Source organism: Anomaloglossus baeobatrachus, chromosome 4 (genome assembly GCF_048569485.1).
Source record: "Anomaloglossus baeobatrachus isolate aAnoBae1 chromosome 4, aAnoBae1.hap1, whole genome shotgun sequence".
In the NCBI taxonomy this organism is placed as follows: Eukaryota; Metazoa; Chordata; class Amphibia; order Anura; family Aromobatidae; genus Anomaloglossus; species Anomaloglossus baeobatrachus.
In genome coordinates this window covers 575,021,462-575,048,218 of record NC_134356.1, presented here as the reverse complement: position 1 = coordinate 575,048,218, position 26,757 = coordinate 575,021,462, and the positions used below count along the sequence as shown (strand labels likewise).

The 26,757-nt window shown below is 46.9% G+C and overlaps 2 protein-coding genes across 4 annotated transcripts in view; both read left to right on the top strand.

Annotated features, from left to right (window-relative positions):
- BLM (BLM RecQ like helicase) overlaps window positions 1–12,158 on the top strand; it is a 130,584-nt gene extending 118,426 nt beyond the window's left edge. Inside the window, exons 16-22 of the mRNA XM_075346104.1 lie at window positions 4,275–4,465; window positions 4,839–4,974; window positions 5,053–5,252; window positions 6,590–6,785; window positions 11,237–11,359; window positions 11,461–11,668; window positions 11,795–12,158. Coding sequence (XP_075202219.1) covers window positions 4,275–4,465; window positions 4,839–4,974; window positions 5,053–5,252; window positions 6,590–6,785; window positions 11,237–11,359; window positions 11,461–11,668; window positions 11,795–11,972 — 1,232 coding nt within the window. The 3' untranslated portion in view covers window positions 11,973–12,158. The remainder of the gene's footprint in view (window positions 1–4,274; window positions 4,466–4,838; window positions 4,975–5,052; window positions 5,253–6,589; window positions 6,786–11,236; window positions 11,360–11,460; window positions 11,669–11,794) is intronic.
- Window positions 12,159–21,416: 9,258 nt separating this feature from the next.
- Window positions 21,417–26,757, top strand: part of WDR76 (WD repeat domain 76) — a 175,960-nt gene continuing 170,619 nt past the window's right edge. For 2 of the 3 annotated variants that reach the window (XM_075346101.1, XM_075346102.1), the window contains exon 1: window positions 21,423–21,507. The gene's annotated coding sequence lies outside the window, so the exon portion shown is untranslated. Of the gene's footprint in view, window positions 21,508–26,757 lie in introns of all 3 variants that reach the window. The other variant, XM_075346103.1, reaches the window with a different exon arrangement.

Here is a 26,757-nt window from a genome sequence, read left to right as displayed (position 1 = left end):
TGGGGAGTGTCCAATAACAGTGGACCTCCTTAGTCTGAGAATATCAGACCCCAGCTGTCCGCTTTACCTTGGCTGGTGATCCAATTTGGGGGGGACCCCACGTTTTTTGTTTTAAATTATGTATTTAATGTAAAATAACAGCGTGGGGTGCCCTCTGTTTTGGATTACCAGCCAAGGTGAAGCTGCCAGCTGTGGTCTGCAGGCTGCAGCCGTCTGCTTTACCCTAGCTGGCTACAAAAGATGAGGGGACCTCACGTCATTTTTTTTTAATTATTTATGTATTTTTTGGCTAAATACAAGGCTAGGCATCCTTTAGTGCCACATGAAAGTAACTAAAATGTGCCAGCTTAGAATATGCAGGGAGGTGGGACATTATATAGGTCTTTCTAATCTATCTATCTATCTATACATCTATCCATCTTTCCCTCTATCCATTATCTGTCTATCTATCGATTATCTATTATCTATATTATTTATTGCAGTTCAGCAAAAAAAACGCAGGTAACTGAATAGGATAACTGAAGTGAGCACTAATATATATATTATGAGTGCAAGCCAAAAAATACATACTATATAAGGATAAGGCTGCACATCAAACTTGGATAATAGTATAATGCCTCAAGCATATGGAAAAATATTGGAAAAAGCAATGAAAAATGCAACTTGCTAACTTGACGTTTCCCTGGTCCTGTCTGTAACTTGTCTACTCATAGAGATATACCTTGACGAGGTTTTGGGGCTCAGTTACATTGATCAATGCGATTGCTAAATATCTCCTTTGTCCTAATATTCATGGCAGGTATGCAATTCATTATTCACATGTTCAAGTTACCAAGTAGCATTTTTCATTGTATTTTCCAATATTTTTCCATATGCTTGAGGCATTATACCATTATCTAAGTTTGGTGTGCAGCCTTATCCTTATATAGTATGTATTTTTTGGCTTGCACTCATAATATATATTAGTGCTCACTTCAGTTATCCTATTCAGTTATATGTATTTTTTTTTCTGAATGTGAACACAGCTCCGCCCCTTTCGGCCATGTTTTTTCCATCTCCTATATAAGAAAGTCCTTGGTTACCCCTCTCCACCCACGTCAGTTTTTAATTGCAATGAGATGACACACAGTTAGGGTCACAGAGCTAGGGACCCCAATATAGAGATATACCTTGACGAGGTTTTGGGGCTCAGTTACATTGATCAATGCGATTGCTAAATATCTCCTTTTTCCTAATGTTCATGGCAGGTATGCATTTCATTATTCACATGTTAGCCGGTAGCATTTTTCATTGTATTTTCCAATATTTTTCCATATGCTTGAGGCATTACACTATTATCTAAGTTTGATGTGCAGCCTTATCCTTATATAAAAAAAAAACGCAGGGACCAACCTGCGGAAAAACCGCGGCAAAAACGCATGTGTTTTTCCCGCGGTTTTGGTGCGGTTTTTTACCACAAGTGCGGTAATCTTCAACTCCCAGAAGTTTCTCAAGAAATTTTCTTGCGAAAAATCACTTTTCTAGTGCGCACATAGCCGAAAAATCACCTTTCCATGATTAAATCAAACTGTCCCAGGAGTCCTTTTTCAACACGACAACGCCAGTTTACATACTGCTCGAGCACATTTTAGAAGTCATTGGTCGGCAGTTGCCAGCGGTTGATTTCGATGATTTGCTTTACCCACATGCATTCAGCGTGGCAGAACATTCCTCAGACAACCATTAGTAACCTCGTTGATAAAAGCCAAAGCGTGGAAGTGCAGGGATTTTCAGATGTGGCACTGATGTCAGACACTAAATAAATAGAGTTGTTTGGTTAATTTTATTTCCATTTTTTTATCATTTGCATATTATTAAAGGGGCTCTCCAGACTTGGGATGAAAGTCTGCAATCACTTTGTGACTGCAGACTTTTGGATCCTAACAACCATGTGCTGCGTATGCTGTTGATTTTCCGGTACTGGCGATGCGAGCTGGCAGGCGTATGGAATTTGCAGACTTCAGCTCACATTTCAACTAGACGTGCTCGTCCTTTCTCAATGCACTATTCTTGAAATAGGGCTAGAAAGTGTAGACAGCAATGTGACCATCAGTATGCAAATCACATATGACTACTCGATTGCACCAGCAACACCGGAGAAACTTGACAGCGTGCGCACCACACACTGTCAGGATTCAGAAGTCTGCAGTTACATAGTTTCATCCCAAACTAGCTATGGAGCCTGTGGTTTCCACAACTTTCCCTTCTTGGTATTGTAATTTCAGTGTAGAAGAATGTATTAGATGTTACGAGTGTGGAACTATGCGTAAAGTCACTCAATGTTAGGTGTGGAAAGAGAGTCATGTAATTTAATTTACTGATGGACAAGAACTTCACCTGTAAGGCTGCTTTCACACTACGTTTTTTTAACATGCGTCATGAACGTTTTTTTGCTGCAAAAGCGGATCCTGCTTTTGCAGCAAAAAACGCATGCAAACGCATCTGTTATTTTGCAGGATCCTGTCACTGGATGTTTAGGGGTGGGCATTGGAGTCATGTGATCGGGAGTGAGGGGAACTAAACGTGCCAGACTGGGAGCCGGCTGCAGATGCTCGTAACCAAGGTAAACATCGGGCTTGGATACCCGATATTTATCTTGGTTACGAGTGTCTGCAGCTGCTAGGAGCAGGGCTGCCTGCACACGTAACCAACGTAAACATCGGGTAACTAAGAGAAGTGGTTACCCGATATTTACCTTGGTTACGAGTGTCCGCAGCTCTCAGGTGGGAGAGAGAGGGAGGAGAGGAAGGGGGAAAGACAGAGATAGAGAGAGAGGGTGAGGGAGGGAGGAGGAGAGAGAGACAGATCACGCGAGACTGGTTCTGGGCATGCTCAGTAGAGCAAGCAGGATCCTGCCTATCAGCATGCCAGCGTTCACATGCGTTTGCGTGCTGTTTAGTCAGGATCCGGTGACATGCAGTATTTGGACGCAGTTCAAAAACGCTACAAGTAGCGTTTTTGAAAGATGTTAAAAAACTGCAAGTCGCTGGATCCTCACTATAACGCACGCAAACGCAGGTGAACGCGAGTCCATTGCAAATGCATTGAAATGAAAACGCATTTGCACTGGATCCGTTTTTGCGTTAAAAAAACGTTCAGGACGCATGTTAAAAAGACGTAGTGTGAAACCAGCCATACTCGCATAGGGATCCATTTACATCTCTCCTGAATTACGCTAAGGGGTCACAGCATCTCCTCTTACCTAGCTTGTAATAGTTGTCTTGACATACAGCTAAAAAGGGTCATTTACTGTGTATATCTAAGGTCGCCATTAGTTGGCAATAAATTCGCACCATCCTACTCCATTTATCCTAATCCAGCATCCACTTTCGTACGCCATGGCAGCTGGACCGGGGCAGTGCGAAATTCCTTCACCAGCACTCAAATGCTGAAATCCTTGTTGCTTCTTATGATTACAAAGTCAAACCAGGGTGCTGCAAATCTATTTCCTCATGACTAGTTTCTATGTATGTATAATAGGTCAGTGGAAACATCTCATTCATAAACTGGGCATAAAGAAAGTTGCACTCAGTCTGTTTTTACATTTCATTTGTTCTGGCCTTCCCTTATTTCCAGGGGTTGTACCAACTTTGGATTTTATCCACCATCCATAGATTAGGTAATAACTTCCCAATTGGTGGGGATCTAACTGCTGCACCACACACACACGCACACAAACACACACACAAACACACACACATATATATATATATACACACACACACACACACACACACACACACACACACACACATATATATATATATACACACACACACACACACACACACACACACACACACACACACATATATATATATATACACACACACACACACACTCTCACACACCCACACAGGTCCTGAAAACAAGGACGTTATACAGCCTTGTGTGAATGGAGCGATTGTCGATCATGTGCACTGTAGTTTCATTCTTCCTTAGTTGGAGTGCAGAAGACCAGTCGAATGCTGCTTTTGGCCATCTCTAGTGGTCCCATACAGAATGAATGGAGCAGTAGTGCACATGATCAACCAGACCTCACGTTGGTTCTCAGAATTGGTGGGGTCCCAGAAGTCAGACCCCCGGCAATCAAAAAGTTATCCCATATCCTATGCATAGTGGAATTTTAAAACTTGGTACAACTCCTTTAATGCTTATACAAACTTTTTAAGAGGTTTTTTTTTTTTTGGTTAACATTAACTACCGTACATTAACTGTTTATGCTTTTCTATCAGTGGAAAAAGATGGAAACAGTCAGACAAAACAGACACACTTTAATAACCTGTACAGCATGGTACATTACTGTGAAAATGTGCTGGAGTGTCGTCGGATGCAACTTCTCGCTTATTTTGGAGAGACTACATTTAACCCGAAGTTTTGTAAGGAAAAGCCAAGAGTTGCATGTGACAACTGCTGCAGAACAACGGTGAGCACGTCTGTCGCCTCCTTATCATTATGCATTCTTATAAAGGCCAAAGTAATTAAGTGCTAGACTCAATGTTTTGGAAATACTTTTATTAAATAACTTCTCCTATTGTCTTATACAAATGGAGTTTAAGAAGAGAATCCTGAAAAGTAGTGAAATTAAGCCTAGGGTCACACCAGTTCTCTGAGTAGTCTCATGCTGCAATTTTTTTTTTTTTCTTCTCCTCGGACCAGATCCTTTGTCCAAGTAGGATTCCATTGTTTTGTCAAATCGAAATCTTCATAAATGTCCAATATATTCTATGAATATGAAAATGGGTAAGGTTATGTGGAATATAACGATGTACAATACAGTTTGGATTTTTGCATTTCAGCAATACAAATCCAGAGATGTGACCGAGGAGGTGAAGACCATTGTAAGGTTTGTCCAGGAGCAATGCACATCTCAAGGAAGAGGGAAGGGAGCCAAAACTCGATTGACACTCAACATGATGGTGGATATATATTTAGGCAAGTATCTGCAAATGATTGTCTATTGGTGTCTCAATCATCAGGGGAACGTATAGATTATATCCTTTATTTTACCAGGGAGTAAAACTGCAAAGATCCAGACAGGCATATTTGGAAAAGGAGCAGCATATTCACGCCACAATGCAGAGCGATTATTCCGGAAGCTGATTCTGGAAAGGATTCTGGATGAGGAGCTGTACATTACAGCCAATGACCAGGCTGTAGCATACATGAAACTAGGAGAGCGCTCTCAGGCTGTGCTGAATGGGTTCTTAAAGGTATTTATTCCATGTATTTGTAGTTTGCATAATGGGGGGATTTTTTGTGTGAATTAACTGATATCTAATGTACGGCACTATGATAAATAACATGGTTAATAACTTATATGCTGGATCACTTGGGTAATGTACACACAAAGTTTGACATGGTGTTTGAAGCAGATCTGCTTCAAAATCTCCATGTAATCATACCACGTGCACACGCTGAGTATTTGGTGAGGTTTTTCTTACCTCCGTATTTGTAGCCAAAGCCAGGAGTGGGTAAAAAATGCAAAAGAGGTGCACTTGTTTCTATTATACTTTTGCTTCTGATTGTTCCACTCCTGGGTTTTGGCTGCAAATACCGAGGTACAAAAAAACCTCATCAAATAATCAATGTGAGAACATGGTATTAAAGACATTATCTGACTAGCTACATTTAGGGAAATACTTAAAAGTAAATGTTAAAATAAAAGGGTATACAGAGAGGCAAACATTGGGCTCAATGATATGTTCAGCACTTTGGCTATTTTTTTATAAACTAACCTTGACTAACCTTGACTAAACTAACCACACCTGTTTGGTGTGTTCCTTGGTTTTCATGATGCTGCTTGATCCCTCATGTTCTCAAACACACCTCTGAGGCCTCCACAAGACAGCCGTAGTGATACTGAGGATAAAGTACACACTGGTGGACTCAGCTTACTAATTGTGTGACTTCTGGAGGCAATTGTTCTCTTAGGATTTTATTTGGGGTATCAGAGTACAGGGGGCTGAATACAAATACATGTCAAAATTTTCAGATTTATATTTTTTTAAAAAAAATATTTAGAAAACCCTGTATAATTTCCTTTACACTTCACAAATACTTGCTACTTAAGCCCCCGTCACACACAGAGATAAATCTTTGGCAGATCAGTGGTTGCAGTGAAATCATGGACATATTGTTCCATTTGTACACAGCCACAAACCTGTCACTGATTGTCCACAATTTCACTGCAACCACAGATCTGCCGCAGATTTATCTCTGTGTGTGACAGGGCCTTTAGTGTTGGTATATCATATAAAATCCCCCCAAAACTTTACAGGATATGAATAATTTTTCAAGGCACTGTATATTGTGCTATGCACCTGAACATAGTTTGGCATGTAGGGTAATCCCAATCCTAATTTGATTAATGGATAGCGGCTGATATGTATCTCCATGTAGGAAAAGCAACCTAATGACCAAACTTTGACTGCTGCTTTGGGTTGTGAGTAATGAGCCTGACTCCTGTGAGTAAGATTCGGAAATCACTTCTGGGTATGATCGCCTGTGAATCTGACGTCTGGTCCTTGTGACTTTCTACCTCTGACAGGTTCAGTTCCAGGATACTGAAAATGCCAGCAGCCTCAGGAAACAGAAGGCATCTGTTACGGCAGCTACCTCCCAGAGGGAGGAAATGGTTAAGAAATGCCAGGCTGAGGTGACTGAGCTCTGTAAACGCCTGGGAAAAATCTTTGGTGTACACTACTTCAATATCTTCAATACAGCCACCATACGTAGGATTGCAGGTAAGTTTGGCAATAGGGACCTAAATGTAACCTTCATCCTGGGACTTACAATGTTTATGAATCAGAATAAGCTTTAAAATTTGTATATGTCAGAATTATATATTGATTTACTTTGTCAGTTCATGCAAAACACAATTATTTACCTGGGATAATTTAACCCCTTCAGCCCCGGGGCACTTTCCGTTTTTGCGTTTTTGTTTTTTGCTCCCCTTCTTCCGAGAGCCGTAACTTTTTTATTTTTCCGTCAATCTTGCCATTTGAGGGCTTGTTTTTTGCGGGACAAGTTGTACTTTTAAATGAAACCATAAGTTTTACCATACAGTATACTGGAAAACAGCAAAAAAATTCCAAATGCGGAACAATTGCAAAAAAAGTGTGATGGCACAATAGTTTTTGGGATGTTTTATTCACGGTGTTCACTATATGGTAAAACTGATGTGTGGGTGTGATGCCTGAGGTCGTTGCGAGTTTGTAGACACCAAACATTAATAGGTTTACTTGTATCTAAGGGGTTAAAAAAAATCACAAGTTTGTCCAATAAAAGTGGCGCACATTTTGCGCCATTTTCCGAAACACGTAGCGTTCTTATTTTTTGGGATCTATGGCTCAGTGACGGCTTATTGTTTGCGTCTCGAGCTGACGTTTCTATTGGTACCATTTTTGCGCAGATGCTACGTTTTGATCGCCTGTTATTGGATTTTGCGTAAAACTTGCGGCGACCAAAAAACGTAATTTTGGCGTTTGGAATTTTTTTGCCACTACGCCGTTTACCAATCAGATTAATTGATTTTATATTTTGATAGATCGGGCATTTCTGAACGCGGTGATACCAAATATGTGTATATTTATTTATTTTGAAACCCTTTAATTTTCAATGGGGGGAAAGGGGGGTGATTTGAACTTTTAGGTTTGTTTTTTTTTTATTTTTATTTTTTAAAACTTTTTTTTTTTTATTTTACTAGTCCCCCTAGGGGGCTATAGCGATCAGCAATCCGATCGCTATTATCTATCTGCTGATCACAGCTATACAGCTGTAAACAAAACAAATTTACAACCAACAATTTGGTAATCAGACGGGGAAAATTCTGTAGTCCATCAAAATGCAAGATAGTACCACCACCCCATGATTACAGTGATTGGATATAAGACTGACTCAAAATAATTATAATACCAATTCACACACACGAATCAGAAAACGATTAGGTAAAAGATAAATCTTTATTGAAACAGAGTAAAAACAGGGCAGGGGTGTAGTTACATGACAGTGCACAAGGTGTCGTACATAAGCGGTGAGAAAAGTCCTAGTGTCAGGTAAATGAATGAACAGTAAGCTCAATATAGCCTCAGGGAAACCCAATAACAGGGATAAATTAGAATATACACCCCGTGGTGGGTAGTAACACTCAGAGGACTTATATATAAACCGAAGGCTAGCGCCGAAACGTGCGTAGGCGGGACCTGGCGTCATTTCAGCGGTGAGTTTAAGTGTTCTCCGGTATTGTACCTCTCTTTATATATAAGTCCTCTGAGTGTTACTACCCACCACGGGGTGTATATTCTAATTTATCCCTGTTATTGGGTTTCCCTGAGGCTATATTGAGCTTACTGTTCATTCATTTACCGGACACTAGGACTTTTCTCACCGCTTATGTACGCCACCTTGTGCACTGTCATGTAACTACACCCCTGCCCTGTTTTTACTCTGTTTCAATAAAGATTTATCTTTTACCTAATCGTTTTCTGATTCGTGTGTGTGAATTGGTATTACAGCTGTAAACAGCAGATACAGTCATTTTCTTTTTCCCTCTGTTCCGTGCCGAGGGAAAACGAAAGTGAAACATCATAGCTGCAGGCGTCATCACATGACCCTGTGCTATGATGGCAACCACCGATAGTCACGTGATCACGCACGTGACTTCCGGTGGGGGCGGCGGTAAGTAAAAAACATGGCCGCGCGCATTTAGATCTTGCTGCCAGACTTTGGCAGCAAGATTTAAGGGGTTAATGGCCGCGGGTGGAAGCGATTCCACCCGCGGCTAGCAGGCACACATGTCAGCTGTTGAATGCTGATATGTGTGCCGGCCACCGCCGCCTGCCCGTGGCAGGGGGCGGGGCTTAATGGGACACGCTCCATGACGGATATATCCGTCCATGGTCGTGAAGGGGTTAAAGGGAATCTGTCACCAGGTTTTTGCTCCTCCACTTGAGAGCAGCATAATGTAGAGACAGAGACCCTGATTCCAGCGATGTGTCACTTACTGAGATGTTTGCTGTCATTTTGATAAAATCAATGTTTAATCTACTGTAAATCTAGCAGTTATACAGAGCTCATGAATATTCTGGACTACATGGCAGTACGCCAAGTAGTCCTGTAATGATAATCTCCTGCTGATTAAAACATGATTTTATCAAAACTACACTAAGCAGCCCAGTAAGCACACACACCGCTGGAATCAGGATCTCTGTCCCTACATTATGCTGCTCTCAGATTAGGTGGCAAAAACCTGGTGACAGATTCCCTTTAAATAAACTTCTTGAATGTGGGTTTGGGCATTTTGAGTGGTCAGTTTTTAGATTGGTGTCACTTTTGGGTATTTTCTGTCAAAAAGGACCATCAAAGTCACTTCAAATGTGATGTGATCTCTAAAAAAAAAAAAAATGTTTTCTAAATTTTGTTGGAAAAATAACAAATTGCTGATAAAAATTTAACTTTTCTACTTTCCTAACAAAATTTATTTTTTGCAAAAAATGTTGATGTAAAGTGGACATGTGGGAAATGTTTATTTACTATTTTGTGTGACATAACTCTCTGGTTTAGGGGCATAAAAATTCTAACTTTGAAAAATCACAAAATTTTCTCCAAATTTCTGATTAATTTTTTCCCCCCACAAATAAACACTAAAAATGTTGCTCTAAATTTACCGCTATCTTGATGTACAATATATCATGAAAAAACAATCTCAGGATCCATTAAAGCGCTCTAGAGTTATAACCTCATTCACTGACACTGGTTAGAATTGAAAAAATTGGCCCAGTCACTAAGGTGAAAATGGGCTCAGGTGGTGAAGAGGTTAAATAGCTTCACACAGACAGCATTGTATGTATAATCGCTAATATATATTCCTTTTTAATTCTGTCATTCCAGCGTTGCCACCTCAATGGCTCCCTGCTCATCTTCCATTTATTTAGGCTGCAGCCAATTACTGGCCTATGAATTTTGGCTCTATATACCCCTGAGGCCAGTGGCTGACTGCCTATGTAGGGTATATGGGATGTGATTGCTGCTGTCACAGTAAATGGTGACAAATATTCTTTTCTATTAGTAAGTAAATACTGGTTTACATCACATCAGTGTAAATCTGCCTTAATCATGACAAGTGCTCCTAATTATTTTTTGGAACATTTACTTTCCATTCTTCTATACAGCCCATTTGATATATTAGACAGTGATATCAGCACATACAGTATATAGCCATTCTTAAGGGTGCTTTACACGCTGTGACATCGCTAGCGATTGCTAGCGATGTTGCGAGCGATAGCACTCGTCCCCGTCGTTGGTGCGATATGTGGTGATCGCTGCCGTAGCGAACATTATCGTTACGGCAGCGTCACACGCACCTACCTGTTCTGCGACGTCGCTGGAGACACCGAACAATCCCTCCTTCAAGGGGGAGGTGCGTTCGGCGTCACAGCGACGACACAAAACGGCCGCCCAATAGAAAAGGAGGGGCGGAGATGAGCGGCCGGAACATGCCGCCCACAACCTACCTTCCTCATTGCCGGTGGACGCAGGTAAGGAGATGTTCGTCGTTCCTGCGGTATCACACACAGCGATGTGTGCTGCCGCTGGACCGAAGAACAATTAGCGGCATGCACCACCAGCGATATTATGAAAAGGAGCGACGTGTCAACAATCAACGATTTTTAACGTTTTTGCGATCGTTGATCATCGCTCCTTGGTGTCACAAGCTGCGATGTCGCTAACGACGCCAGATGTGCGTCACTAACGACGTGACCCTGACGATATATCGTTAGCGATGTCACAGCGTGTAAAGCACCCTTTAGAGCATCTACATAGCAGTAGTATATAGTGAACCAATCAAGAACACTGTATATTTTACAATCATATGAAGAGCTAAGACAGTGAAAACATTTACGATTTTCTTTCTGATTACACGACTGACATATGACATCTGAGGAACCCCATGGGTTCTGCCTGTCTCCATCAAAGTGTCTATCATTTTATCTGAAAAAATGATAGGAGCATCCTATGCTGTATCTTTTGTTTTCTTCTTTTTCTTTCTTATTTTTGAAGGCGACACCAACACTCATGTGAACAAAGCCTGAGCTGACAAGGGTCATGGCAATATCTATGGTGGAAATAATTAAAAGTGCTTGAGTTTTAAGTGCAGTGTCCTATTCTGAGGGTTTGTCTGCTTTGTGTATTTCAGAATCCCTGTCCCCAGATCCTGAAGTTTTATTACAAATTGATGGCGTCACAGAAGATAAGCTTGAGAAATATGGTGCAGAGCTAATAGATGTTCTTCAGAAGTACTCCGAATGGACACTTCCAGGTTTGGCCCCCTATACTGATTCTGACCGGATAGTTGTATTTTCTGACTGTATTTTTATTATTTCTTATTTTATTTATTTTCATAATTTGTTTCCCACACAGCTGAGGAGATTTCCCAAAAGTCCAGTGGGTCAGCTACCCACACTGCTAGGATGAATGACAGTGAAGATGAAGAAGAAGATAGAAATACAACTTCCTCTTATTTTAACTCGTCTCGGAAAAATGGCACAAAGAGAAAAACCGGGCCATATAACCGCAAGGCTAAGAAAAGGAAGACTTGGGGAGAGGGGCAGCAATCCCGGTCCAAAAAGTAAGTTGTGCATAGTGCTATCAGATAGTCGTCACTTTAATAATGGAGTTGGACTTCTTATTTTTAGAATATTGTTGATAATGAGTGAAATGTGGTGTTTAATATGTTTTGGTTTTTTTCTTCTAGCAGCGGAAGCAATGCTTCATACAGCAGGAATAGCGCTGCGTCCGCTAAAACAAGCAAAGGAAATAATGTAGATTCCAGCAGTGGATCTAGACCAGCAGGAAAGAAGCCTGGCTTCATGGCGGTCCCAATGCCCCAGAGCAACCGACGTTTCCTGAAACCTTCCTACAGTTTTCTGTGATACTGAGTATATTTGTGAATATGTTCTTGTTCTTTGTAATAAAGTAATGTATTTTTTTTTTTTATCAGGTTTACGTATGTCAATAAATGTTTGAATGTCATAGATAATATTTTGAGTATTTTTACATAAAAACAAAAAAATGTTATATTTGAGTGTTTATAGCTACAAGTCCTGATGTACACAATCTGCATCACCTTCTTGCTCTAGGATACATTCTTTATAGTCTAGTACATTTGAGGTAATCCGCTATCGAAAGCTGGGACCTGCACTAATCCTGAGAACAAGGCACTGAAGACTCTTCTCTGGATAGAGCGGGGGTCGAATATGTGCAACACTACTCCATTCATTTTCAGTAGGAGTGCTGGTGATAGCTGAATTCCTCATTGGGTTATTTCTAGCACACCCTTAGTAAATGAATGAAGTAGAAGTGTGCATGCTTCACCTCACCTCTATTCATCAGTGCCCTGATGTCTGGGTCAATGGTGATCTCTTTGTCAGCACCCTGTGTTCAGGAAGTTTTCCTCTACCCTATGGATGGTCAATAACAACACATTTTGGTACAAACCCCTTAGGCTACTTTCACACATCCGGTTTGAGCCGTGCGGCTCAATCCGGCTGTGAAACCTATGCATCGGATGCAGCGAAAACACCGCATCCTTTGCATAAGTTTTTACATGCGGCCGGTCCGTTTTGTTCCGGTTGCGGCATGCTACTGGGCATGCGTACTGGAAGAAACCACATGCGGCGGCCGGATGTGTTTTTTTCCGCATCGCGCCGAATCCGGCGTCCATGCATGCATTGAAAAATACGCCGCAGCAGCCGGATGCGGCGCGATGTGGTTTTTTTTGTCGGAGCAAAAAACGTTGCAGGCAACGTTCCATCCGGTCGCGGCTTCGGCTCAATCTGCCGCATGCGGCAAAAACCGGACCGAACGCAAGCCCATGCGGCACAATACGGCACTAATGTAAGTCTATGCAAAAAAACCCGCAACTGGCGGCAAAAAAAACGGTTGCGGTTTTTCTGCAGAGCGCCGTATTGTGCCGCAGAGCAAAAACCGGATGTGTGAAAGTAGCCTTAGGCTAAATTCCCATATGAGTGGTGAGTTTTTCATGTTGCAGAATTTCTGCAGCTATTTAAATTAGGTAAGTTTGTGTATTCTTTTTCTCTCATTGTATTTTTTACTGCATATGTTTTTTACATGTGTTTTTTCAATGTTTTTTTTTGGTCTCCTTTTTGTATGTCCTGTTTGAAACAAAACTGATTTTGTTTTGGATATTTCCTGGTTTCTGGCTTTTGATAAAACTTCATTGTTACAGTCCTATGTGGATTACATGTGTTTGTAATGGGTTTTCACTGCAGTAATTCAATGAGAAACACGCCTTTTTTTTATATAAGCATTTTCCTCATAAAATGCATATTGACTGCAGCAGAAATTGACATGTTGCAGATTTTAAAATTGCACCATAGGTCAGTTTACGTTGCATAAAAAGGACAAAACACAGTGGGCATGAGATTTAGGGTCCAGCGTGTGCTTTAAGGACCAGCGTGCCCTAATCCAGAAGTGCCTCTCTGCTTATGGCTTAGAGGCACTAGGTACTTAAGGCATCCTCTCCCTATGGGAGGTGTCTGAGTAATGTGGTCTTACCACTAGAGACATGCTGCTAGTTTTCAGGTCCCGTTACCTGTACTTGCTAACCCATACCTGTGTTCTAGTACGTATCTGAACCTGCCATACCTGCAGTATCTGCTAGACTTGCCGTATCTGCTGTATCCTCTGAACCAGCCGTCCAGTGAGCACCAGCTATTCTGCCTGCATCTGAGCCGATCCTTGACCCCTGGGGTCAGCTACCAGAGTGCCATGATACTCCCTAGAGTAGCACCTGATGGCTACCTTCCAGCACATACCTATCCTTACCGTCAGAGGCTCTAGAGAAGACAAGATAGTCTTTTAGTTAGGCACCTTCAGGTTGAGCCGGTGCTGTGGCACAGTGGGTCCACATCCACCAACATAGGTTTGCTCAGGCCATGGAGCCCGCTGGCTCCAGTACCACCCAGCTTGCAGGACTGCAACAGGAGCAGGTCTGTCAACGGGAACAAGACCGAATCGTGACGTACTTGCGGTCAGTGGACACCCGTCTGCATACCTTGACACCAACTAATCCACCTGATCCGGTCTTGGCTGTAGTGTCAACCCCAGCAGTTAATTCAGTTCCTGCCTCCAGTCACCGCTTGTCTGCTCTTCCATGATTTGACGGTAACCCTAAGGAATGCAGAAGATAATAAACCAGTGCACACTGCTTTTCAAGCTTTTGTTACACCAGTTTGCTTCGGATGGGGCCAAAGTGGCATTTCCGATGTCTCATTGGACTTGTGAGGCCCTCGCCTGGGTCAATCCACTATGCGAGAGAAGCTATCCAGTAGTCTCTAACCTGCAAGTCTTTGTGGAGACGTTCTACAAGGTGTTCGATGAGCCGGGTCGTGTCACCTCTGCAGCATCTTCGCTCCTCAGACTGCGCCAAGGAAGTCTCACCATAGGCCAGTAAGCCTTCCATTTCCACACTCTCTCTACTGGATGAACAAGGCTCTGATAGCTGCGTTATGGGAGGTTTTGCCTGGGAAAATCGAGGACGAATTAGCTGGCCGAGATGTTCATAATTCCTTGGACGACGTAGTATCGCCGGCTATCCGGGTCAATCTCCGGTTCCAAGCATGTTCAAGAGCGGTGAGCCGAGAGAGGAGATTGAGGCGTCTTGCGCCAACCTTCCAGAAACCTATCGTGCCACAGTCCACAGTTCCTGTTGCTTCTACTGAACCCATGCAGTTGGATCCTGTTAACTTGGCCAAGTTTCACTAGGAGGACCGTTGAACCGAAGGAAGATGCTTCTATTGCAGAAGTCCTAAACACCTGATCCGTTCCTGTCCTGTGAAGCGAGGAAACTCTCAATCTTAGGGTCCTTAGGAGAGGCTACTATAATTGAGACAAAGTCCTCTATGTCTCTGTATCCATATTATGTGACAACTCCCGCTTGATTGAGTTGGCCTATCTGGGCTCCGGTTTCGCAAGAAACTTTGTGCAACAGGCCATAGTGGATCGGTATCTGATTCCTATCCAATGACTTCAAGCAACCCTTGTGGAGTTGTCTGTGGATGGAAAACTCCTGACCAAGTCTGTCTAATTCATCACTGAGCAAGTGGCGCTTGGGGTGGGAATGCTGCACTCTGAGAAGATTGTTTTCTATGTGCTTCCAGGTCTGTCACACTCGCTGCTAGGCTTGCCATGGCTTTGTATACACGAGCCTGTCGGAATAGAGATCCGGAGAAGTGATCAGATGGGGGGCAGTTCTGTCATGAGAAATGTCTCAATCAAATTACAGTCAAGAATAAATATTGCCTTATACCAAAATTGTTCCATAGCCACCAATGTTCCCGTATCTTCTCTAAATTCAACCTCCGTGGTGTATATAATCTTGTCCGTATATGGTCGCATGATGTATAGAAGACTGCCTTTAACACCCAAGACAGCCACTACGAGTAACGAGTAATGCCATTTTGGCTCAGCAATGCCCCTGCTGTCTTCCTAGAATTTCTGAATGATATTTTCCAGGACCTTGTCTACTAGTGTGTGGTCGTGTAGCTGGATGAAATCCAGGTGTTCTCCCCTGACCTGTCAACACACAGGGTAAATGTTCACCAGGTTCTGCAGATGTTGAGGGAGCATTGTCTGTATGCCAAATTCAAGAAATGTGTCTTCGAACAGACTTCCCTTCCCCGGTCTACATAATGTCCAAGACCTGTTTGAAGATGGATCCAGAGAAGGTGTAGGCAGTCCTGAAGTGGGCTCATCCTGATGGTATAAAGGAAATCAGTTCTTGGGCTTCGCCAATTAACCCCTTCAGCCCCGGGGCACTTTCCGTTTTTGCGTTTTTGTTTTTTGCTCCCCTTCTTCCGAGAGCCGTAACTTTTTTATTTTTCCGTCAATCTTGCCATATGAGGGCTTGTTTTTTGCGGGACAAGTTGTACTTTTAAATGAAATCATAAGTTTTACCATATGGTGTACTGGAAAGCAGCAAAAAAATTCCAAGTGTGGAAAAATTGCAAAAAAAGTGTGATGGCACAATAGTTTTTGGGATGTTTTATTCACGGTGTTCACTATATGGTAAAACTGATGTGTGGGTATGATACCTGAGGTCGGTGCGAGTTTGTAGACACCAAACATGTATAGGTTTACTTGTATCTAAGGGGTTAAAAAAAATTCACAAGTTTGTCCAATAAAAGTGGCGCACGTTTTGCGCCATTTTCCGAAACACGTAGCGTTCTTATTTTTCGGGATCTATGGCTCAGTGAGGGCTTATTTTTTGCGTCTCGAGCTGATGTTTCTAATGGTAGCATTTTTGCGCAGATGCTACGTTTTGATCGCCTGTTATTGCATTTTGCGTAAAACTTGCGGCGACCAAAAAACGTAATTTTGGCGTTTGGAATTTTTTTGCCACTACGCCGTTTACCAATCAGATTAATTGATTTTATATTTTGATAGATCGGGCATTTCTGAACGCGGCGATACCAAATATGTGTATATTTATTTATTTTTTAACCCTTTAATTTTCAATGGGGGGAAAGGGGGGTGATTTGAACTTTTAGGTTTTTTGTTTTTTTTTTAATTTTTTAAAACTTTTTTTTTACTTTTTTTATTTTATTTTACTAGTCCCCCTAGGGGGCTATAGCGATCAGCAATCCGATTGCTGATCGCTATCTGCTGATCACAGCTATACCGCTGTAATCAGCAGATTCAGTCTCTTTCTTCCTCTAATCCATGCCGAGGAAGAATGAAAGTGAAACTTCGTAGCACCAGGCGTCATCACATGACCCTGTGCTACGATGGCAACCACCGAACGTCACGTGATCACTCACGTGACGTCCGGAGGGGGCGGCGGTAAGTAAAAAAGATGGCCGCGCGCATGTAGATCTCGCTGCCAGACTTTGGCAGCGAGATCTAAGGGGTTAATGTTCCGGGTGGAATGCGATTCCACTCGGAACATGTAGGCACACATGTCAGCTGTTGAAAACAGCTGATATGTGTGCCGATCCACGCCGCCTGCCCGCGGCAGGGGGCGGGGCTTACCGGGACACGATCCATGACGGAAAGATCCGTCCATGGTCGTGAAGGGGTTAATACTGTCAGTTCATTCCACGTGTGTTGTCCCGAATCGTCCGTATCACTGGGCTCCAATGACTTTGGAGCAGCATACTGGACCAGAGAATTCTTCAGCCGATCAGACACAACCTGAAAGAACTGACTCCTGAGAGCCAGATCATTCCATTGGGTGTCTGTGGCCCATTTCTAGAACTCAGAGGAGTACTCCTCAGCCAGCTACGCCCCCTGCTGGAGACTACGGAGATTAAATTCCACAAGGGAGACACCTTCAGGATCAACATAGACAAGGGTCAGAGGGGCAAAAAACTCATCCTCTGACTGTAATGCCAAAGAATCGGTCAGCAGAGAAAAGGCCCAGGACTGCGGATCTCCCCGCAACTGGGAGACCAAAATCCCCACTCACTGTTTCTCACTCCCTGAGGAACGAGACCGGAGCTTAAACTAGAGTCTACAATTGTCCTCAAATATCCAGAAGCTGTTACGCTTAAAGTATAGTTTACAATCTTCAACTATCCTGAACCTGTCACGTCCCCCAGAAAACCTGCCTGGGAGGACAACCTTAGGTCCAGGCTGTGACTGGGCCATGACCACCAGACACATAAGGCAGACGTTGCACCACCTGAGACCATACCTCCACAACCTCTTCTGATAGTCTGCAACAGGTGTGCTAATGCAGCAGTCTGAACCATATGGGCTCAGTAGGAAGGTAAAGCCGGTTACTATGTCACGATGCGGACTGGGGAAGGTCCAGCGTGAGGCCAAATATACTACTAAACAGGGGTAACACCATGACAAACAAGTGGTATACCAGGGACACTTTAACAACAATGGGTCCTAGTGTTAGCGAGAGGGAAGATGGACATCTCCTACACTTAACTACCGCTGTACCCTGCACTCCTAGCCAGTCCCTATACAGGTTCCTCACCTGTCGCTGAGCAGGAACCTGAAGTCCTGAGTGACCCTACAATAGCCCTGGCTTCGGTGTGCGTAGGTAAGGATCACTAGTCCCATCGTTGCACTAAAACAACACACCAGGAAAGGAAAACTGACAGGGAAAACACAACAGTGCCATGATACTCCTTGGAGTAGCACCTGACGGCTACCCTCGAGTACAAACCTACCATCACTGTCAGAGGCTTTAATGAAGACGAGATTGTCGCTTAGTTACACCTCTCCAGGTTGAGCTGGTGCTGTGGCACAGTGGGTCCACACCTATCAGCGTAACAATTTTTTTTTGTGGCCAAAAGAGGATATGTCTCTTTAAAATTATGTCTCAAACACAGATTGCACAAAAACCTAAAAAATGGACACACTTAAAAAAAATTGTCCAAATTTTCTGGATTAAATTTGGATGATTTTTGATGTTTCTCTAGAGTTAGCCTTCCACTAAATTCAAAATTAGAACAATGAGAGAAGCAAGAAGAGACGTCAGTTGTCACATGACCATGAGTCTGCAAATTACATGTGAGTCATCATGTGACAACTGCTCAAATCTGCTAGCAGAGGGGCATTGTCACACTACGTATGAGGAAGTACCAAGCGAAAGGGAAAGGAAACCCTGTGTCTAGGGAAGGGTGAGATGGTGACCCCTGATCAAGCCTACTGCTGAGCCCTGATTCTCCTCACAAGCCTAGATAGATTCCGTACCTATGCGTCAAGCCGAATACCAGACCCTGGAGTAAGCCTTAGGTAGAGAATGGAATGATGAGCGCTTAGTCACTCCCACTAAGTGCTAAAGAAGACACAGGGATAGCGTGGGAAAGTGAACAAACAACTTGTCTCCAGATGACTCAGGGAAAGCAACTGCAACAACCTCAAAGATTCTCCATATGTATGCAAGCCGATTGCTTGCACTGAAGTCTTGTTAAGGTATATGAGCTATCACCAGTCATGAACCCAGCAGGATTAACTTCAGGAGGTATATGGTTCTGAGCCCAGGATAGCCAATGCATGAGTGATTTATCAGGGACTGCTGCTCACAGAAAAATAGTGGCAACTGATCAATGATGACATAATTACTAGGGTACAGTTCAGGGATAAACATATGATGTACCCATATACAATAAGTAAAAATAGCTTGCCTGGATTGCTGGTGTAGCAGAAGTGTAGCTGTTGGCACTGGATATTAGCTGACTGGAGCCACATGCACACGAGGCGACATTAAGGTCCTGCGTAGGCGCACTTTGATCTGCCCTGAGCAGGGCAGATCAAAGTATTGTAGTGCGCATGTGCGAGACCTCAATGCCGGATAGTGCGCACCCAGGCGTCAGAAGAAGGAGGACAAAGATGGCCGAAAGAAGAGGCGCTGGACCCGGAGAACGGAGACACCCATCCGACCAGTCTACACCGCACCGACCATTAGGTGAGTATTATAAAGTGTTTATGTTGTACACAGCGGCCTGGGCTCTTATACAGCATGTTAGAATGCTATATATAGGAGCCCACTGGTGGTGGCCGCAGCTGATAGGCCCCAAATCTGGTGACCGGTTCCCTTTTAATGTGATTTACCTCAAATAAATAGTGTTGGGTGTGGGTGCAATTGCGACTCAACCTCATGAACTGTCATTTTGATGTTTATTAGCCGTGACGGTAAATGGCACCTTGTCATATAGATAAATCTACTGGAATCCACTGGTTTTCTGAAACATTTAGTCGCCAGGTTATTGTTTCCTATATATATTGTTAAATCTAGAAAGTTATTACTGCTATTACTGGTTGTGGGAGTGAATTCCTATCCAAAATCATTTATGTTAAAGGGAACCTGTCAGGTCCCTTATGCGTTCTAACCTACAAGCAGGGTGATGTGTGGCCTAGAAGCCCCTTCCTACCCATCCCTGTGTTGTAATATTGTGTAAAATGGATGTATAAAAAAAAGATTTTATAACTTACATGTTCACTATGTAAATGATCAGAGGGCCTAGTCCCCTGGGTGTTGTTTCGCATGAGCAAAGTCACCGTTACCGCTTAGAAATCCAGCGCGTGCGCGCTTCTCATTCGCGCAGCCTTCTTAGCCTGGTGCACCTTACAAATATGTCCTCTGCGTTTGGTCTTTGGTTCCGCAGTGCACCTGAGCCAGGTTAGAGGTTCCGGTCATGCGCTGTGTCGGATGTTTGCTTGCCGGCTTTAGACGCGCTCTGCGCATGGCCGGAACTGCTAACCTGGCTCAAGTACACTGCGGAACCGAAGACCAAACGGAGAGGACATATTTCTAAGGTGCACCTGGCTAAGAAGGCTGCGCGAATGAGAAGCGTGCACGCGAGGAATTTCTAGACGGTAACGGTGACGATGCTCATGGAAATCCATAGTAAAATGCCAAAAGGGTGAAGCAACACCCAGGGGACTAGACCCTCTGTCATTTACATAGGGAACATGTAAGTTATAAAGCTTTTTTTATACATTAATTTTACATATTACAACACAGGGATGGGCATAAAGTGGTTTCTGGCCACACATCACCCTGCTTTTGTAGGTCAGAACGCATAAGGGACCGGACAGGTTACCTTTAAGTTTATTAATGAAATGGGATAGCAATCCCTTAAAATTGTCCCAAATGAAAATGACAGTATTAGACCATTATGTCATTGTCCATTTTGGAAACAGGTTAGCGCCTACATATGTGTTGGCATAACTGGGGGCAAACTTAGTCCCCATAGCCATTTCCCAGGTTTGGAGATAGCATTGTCTATTGTATCTAAAATAGGTGTGCGTTCATATAAAATGTATACTGTCCACAATGAATTTGATTTGTGGGTCGGGTCTTCCGTGAATATTCCGCCTTTTCTTTATTTAAATATGGTACCCCATAGCCGATGCCCCAGATGCTCACATCACAGCGCTGGCATTTTAGACTTGAAGTTGTAAAACTAATGCTAAACTGCACCAACATGGTGGCCTGAGGCCGCACCTATTTCAGGTGTTCATGTAGACCAGTGTTTCCCAAACTCCAGTCCTCAGGGCTCCCAGCAGGTCATGTTTTCAGGATTTCCTTGGCATTGAACAGGTGATGAATTATTCTCAAGGCATCATCTGTGCAATATTAAGGAGATCCTGAAAATATGACCTGTTGGAGTCCGAGAGGACCGTAGTTTGGGAAACACTGATGTAGACGATGCTACTTTCATGTTCAGTGAGATTTCTGGGGAGGAGAAAAGCCGGAGACGTCGCTGTTGTGCTGGCGAAGGCACCTCTCTGCTCTATAATTTCTTCTACTAGTCGCAGTGACTGAGCGACTTCCGACGTGCTAAGCCCCGCCCCTGTACTGGAAGGTGCGCGCCAGCTTCTTACTGGTATGACGTCACTTCCGATGTTTCGTTATACAACTAGTTACGCGGGAGATCGCAGTGCGAGCCGGAGGACAAGTGCGGCCGGGGGAGCAGAGGTGAGGTTAGTGTACGCTCAGTCCTCCTGCCCGGGGGAGCAGAGGTGAGGTGAGTGTACGCTCAGTCCTCCCGCCCGGGGGAGCAGAGGTGAGGTGAGTGTACGCTCAGTCCTCCCGCCCGGGGGAGCAGAGGTGAGGTGAGTGTACGCTCAGTCCTCCCGCCCGGGGGAGCAGAGGTGAGGTGAGTGTACGCTCAGTCCTCCCGCCCGGGGGAGCAGAGGTGAGGTGAGTGTACGCTCAGTCCTCCCGCCCGGGGGAGCAGAGGTGAGGTGAGTGTACGCTCAGTCCTCCCGCCCGGGGGAGCAGAGGTGAGGTCAGTGCACGCTCAGTCCTCCCGCCCGGGGGAGCAGAGGTGAGGTGAGTGTACGCTCAGTCCTCCCGCCCGGGGGAGCAGAGGTGAGGTCAGTGTACGCTAAGTCCTCCTGCCCGGGGGAGCAGAGGTGAGGTGAGTGTACGCTCAGTCCTCCCGCCCGGGGGAGCAGAGGTGAGGTGAGTGTACGCTCAGTCCTCCCGCCCGGGGGAGCAGAGGTGAGGTCAGTGTACGCTCAGTCCTCCTGCCGGGGGAGCAGAGGTGAGGTCAGTGTACGCTCAGTCCTCCTGCCGGGGGAGCAGAGGTGAGGTCAGTGTACGCTCAGTCCTCCCGCCCGGGGGAGCAGAGGTGAGGTGAGTGTACGCTCAGTCCTCCCGCCCGGGGGAGCAGAGGTGAGTGTACGCTCAGTCCTCCTGCCCGGGGGAGCAGAGGTGAGGTGAGTGTACGCTCAGTCCTCCCGCCCAGGGGAGCAGAGGTGAGGTCAGTGTACGCTCAGTCCTCCCGCCCGGGGGAGCAGAGGTGAGGTGAGTGTACGCTCAGTCCTCCTGCCCGGGGGAGCAGAGGGGAGGTCAGTGTACGCTCAGTCCTCCTGCCCGGGGGAGGTGAGGTGACAGGTCAGTGTGCACTCAGTCCTCCTGCCCGGGGGAGCAGAGGTGAGGTGAGTGTACGCTCAGTCCTCCTGCCCGGGGGAGCAGAGGTGAGGTCAGTGCACGCTCAGTCCTCCTGCCCGGGGGAGCAGAGGTGAGGTCAGTGTACGCTCAGTCCTCCTGCCCGGGGGAGCAGAGGTGACAGGTCAGTGTACGCTCAGTCCTCCTGCCCGGGGGAGCAGAGGTGACAGGTCAGTGTACGCTCAGTCCTCCTGCCCGGGGGAGGTGAGGTGACAGGTCAGTGTACGCTCAGTCCTCCTTCCCGGGGGAGCAGAGGTGAGGTGAGTGTACGCTCAGTCCTCCTGCCCGGGGGAGCAGAGGTGAGGTCAGTGCACGCTCAGTCCTCCTGCCCGGGGGAGCAGAGGTGAGGTCAGTGTACGCTCAGTCCTCCTGCCCGGGGGAGCAGAGGTGACAGGTCAGTGTACGCTCAGTCCTCCTGCCCGGGGGAGCAGAGGTGAGGTGAGTGTACGCTCAGTCCTCCTGCCCGGGGGAGCAGAGGTGAGGTGAGTGTGCGCTCAGTCCTCCTGCCCGGGGGAGCAGAGGTGAGGTCAGTGTACGCTCAGTCCTCCTGCCCGGGGGAGCAGAGGTGACAGGTCAGTGTACGCTCAGTCCTCCTGCCCGGGGGAGCAGAGGTGACAGGTCAGTGTACGCTCAGTCCTCCTGCCCGGGGGAGCAGAGGTGAGGTGAGTGTACGCTCAGTCCTCCTGCCCGGGGGAGCAGAGGTGAGGTGAGTGTACGCTCAGTCCTCCTGCCCGGGGGAGCAGAGGTGAGGTGAGTGTACGCTCAGTCCTCCCGCCCGGGGGAGCAGAGGTGAGGTCAGTGCACGCTCAGTCCTCCCGCCCGGGGGAGCAGAGGTGAGGTCAGTGCACGCTCAGTCCTCCCGCCCGGGGGAGCAGAGGTGAGGTCAGTGCACGCTCAGTCCTCCTGCCGGGGGAGCAGAGGTGAGGTCAGTGTACGCTCAGTCCTCCTGCCGGGGGAGCAGAGGTGAGGTGAGTGTACGCTCAGTCCTCCCGCCCGGGGGAGCAGAGGTGAGTGTACGCTCAGTCCTCCCGCCCGGGGGAGCAGAGGTGAGTGTACGCTCAGTCCTCCCGCCCGGGGGAGCAGAGGTGAGGTGAGTGTACGCTCAGTCCTCCTGCCCGGGGGAGCAGAGGTGAGGTCAGTGTACGCTCAGTCCTCCTGCCCGGGGGAGGTGAGGTGACAGGTCAGTGTGCACTCAGTCCTCCTGCCCGGGGGAGCAGAGGTGAGGTGAGTGTACGCTCAGTCCTCCCGCCCGGGGGAGCAGAGGTGAGGTCAGTGCACGCTCAGTCCTCCTGCCCGGGGGAGCAGAGGTGAGGTCAGTGTACGCTCAGTCCTCCTGCCGGGGGAGCAGAGGTGAGGTGAGTGTACGCTCAGTCCTCCTGCCGGGGGAGCAGAGGTGAGGTGAGTGTACGCTCAGTCCTCCCGCCCGGGGGAGCAGAGGTGAGGTGAGTGTACGCTCAGTCCTCCCGCCCGGGGGAGCAGAGGTGAGGTCAGTGTACGCTCAGTCCTCCCGCCCGGGGGAGCAGAGGTGAGGTCAGTGTACGCTCAGTCCTCCCGCCCGAGGGAGCAGAGGTGAGGTCAGTGTACGCTCAGTCCTCCCGCCCGGGGGAGCAGAGGTGAGGTCAGTGTACGCTCAGTCCTCCCGCCCGGGGGAGCAGAGGTGAGGTCAGTGTACGCTCAGTCCTCCCGCCCGGGGGAGCAGAGGTGAGGTCAGTGTACGCTCAGTCCTCCTGCCCGGGGGAGCAGAGGTGAGGTCAGTGTACGCTCAGTCCTCCTGCCCGGGGGAGGTGAGGTGACAGGTCAGTGTGCACTCAGTCCTCCTGCCCGGGGGAGCAGAGGTGAGGTGAGTGTACGCTCAGTCCTCCTGCCCGGGGGAGCAGAGGTGAGGTGAGTGTACGCTCAGTCCTCCTGTCCGGGGGAGCAGAGGTGAGGTGAGTGTACGCTCAGTCCTCCTGCCCGGGGGAGCTGAGGTGAGGTCAGTGTACGCTCAGTCCTCCTGCCCGGGGGAGCTGAGGTGAGGTGAGTGTACGCTCAGTCCTCCCGCCCGGGGGAGCTGAGGTGACAGGTCAGTGTGCGCTCAGTCCTCCCGCCCGGGGGAGCAGAAGTGACAGGTCAGTGTGCACTCAGTCCTCCAGCCCGGGGGAGCTGAGGTGACAGGTCAGTGTACGCTCAGTCCTCCTGCCTGGGGGAGCTGAGCTGAGGTGAGGTGAGTGTACGCTCAGTCCTCCTGCCCGAGGGAGCAGAGGTGAGGTGAGTGTACGCTCAGTCCTCCTGCCCGGGGGAGCAGAGGTGAGGTGAGTGTACGCTCAGTCCTCCCGCCTGGGGGAGCAGAGGTGAGGTGAGTGTACGCTCAGTCCTCCCGCCCGGGGGAGCAGAGGTGAGGTGAGTGTACGCTCAGTCCTCCTGCCCGGGGGAGGTGAGGTGAGTGTACGCTCAGTCCTCCTGCCCGGGGGAGCAGAGGTGAGATGAGTGTACGCTCAGTCCTCCTGCCCGGGGGAGCTGAGGTGAGGTGAGTGTACGCTCAGTCCTCCTGCCCGGGGGAGCTGAGGTGACAGGTCAGTGTACGCTCAGTCCTCCTGCCCGGGGGAGCAGAGGTGAGGTCAGTGTACGCTCAGTCCTCCCGCCCGGGGTAGCAGAGGTGACAGGTCAGTGTACGCTCAGTCCTCCCGCCCGGGGGAGCTGAGGTGACAGGTCAGTGTACGCTCAGTCCTCCTGCCCGGGGGAGCAGAGGTGAGGTCAGTGCACGCTCAGTCCTCCCGCCCGGGGGAGCAGAGGTGAGCAGTGTTCAGCCTTGCCTGTGGCAGTGAGTGCTCCCTTACCTTGCTGCCCCCCGTCACATGCTGAGCGGTCTGGCGGCTCCGCACTCTCCCACACTGTGACCCTGAGGAGACTGAGTTGGTTTCTTGTTTTCAATGTTTCTTTTCTTGAACTCTACAGCTTTAACCCCTTCAGTGCTGTACGTCGCAGTCAGTGTGCACATGTATGGAGCGGGCACTGAGATCCACAGCTGACATCTGCATGTAACCACAATCAGCACGATTTCCTGGCCCAAGTGTGCGCCCCAAGGCAATCGTGAGATACCAATGGGTTTCCATGGCCACCTGCTAATGCCCCGTTTCACTGCCATCTTGGTACTCCTCTGAACTACAGGCTGAGCTTCAATGCAGCCGAGTAGTGATGAGCGGGCGCTAGCATGCTCAGCACTCGTAACCAACAGTTGGATGATCGGACGGGTTCCACTTGTGTACAGAGTATAATGGCAGGCTGATGGGTGTCGCTGCTGTCGATCCGGCGCCTCCTCCCTCTTGTGTGGTCACCGTCCTCCTGTGCAGCCCCGTGTGCATGACACGTCCTGTATTATTCACACAGAGGTCTCCATTGGGCTCCTGCGCAGTTTGATATGCCCTGCTGAGAGCCGAGCACAGTACTGTAATGCGCAGGCGCAAGAATAGGACAAAGTCCGCCCGCGCATGCCGACTATAGTACTGTACTCTGCCCTTAGAATGATAGATCAAAGTGTGCATGCGCAGGAGTGCAATGGAGGCCTCTCTGTGAATGATGCAGGATGCACACGGCACTAGGCAGGAGAACGGCGATCACACAAGATGGAGAAGGCACCGGACTGAGAGCAGCGATCGGACCGGACCGCCCCCTAGGTGAGAATTATAAAGGTGTTTTCTACATTATACAGAGCAGCCTGGACTCTTATATACAGTATTCTGGAATGCTGTATATAAGTGCTCACTGGTGGTGGCCGCAGCTTGTAACAGAAAAACCTTGACAGGTTCCCTTTTAATGGGCAACATGATAAAAAGCAGTTAGAAGTGTGCAGCATCGGTCCTGACTCCCCCACTAGATTGCTGCAGCAGGGTCCGGCAAATATCTGATATTCAAACATATTAGTGAGCTGTATTTTTCAATGTTTTTGTGTAGCGTAACATGTGAACTCTGTCTATCATCCCACCCGTTCTCTACGCTCTGCAAATGACTTTCGACTAACATCCACACTAATTCGAACCTCCCACTCCCAAATCCAAGACTTCTTCCGAGCTGCACCAAACCTCTGGAACGCTCTACCCCAAGAAGCTAGGACAAATCACAACTTACTCCGCTTCAGACGCTCCCTAAAAACGCATCTTTTTAGGGCGGCCTATCCCACTCCCTAGCCAAACTAATTTCACCTAATCTCTCTACAACTTCTCAGAACGTAACCCCACGTCAAACTCCATGGCACCCAAATGCATCTCAAGGCTCTGGCCTATTGGTACAAGAAGCCATTA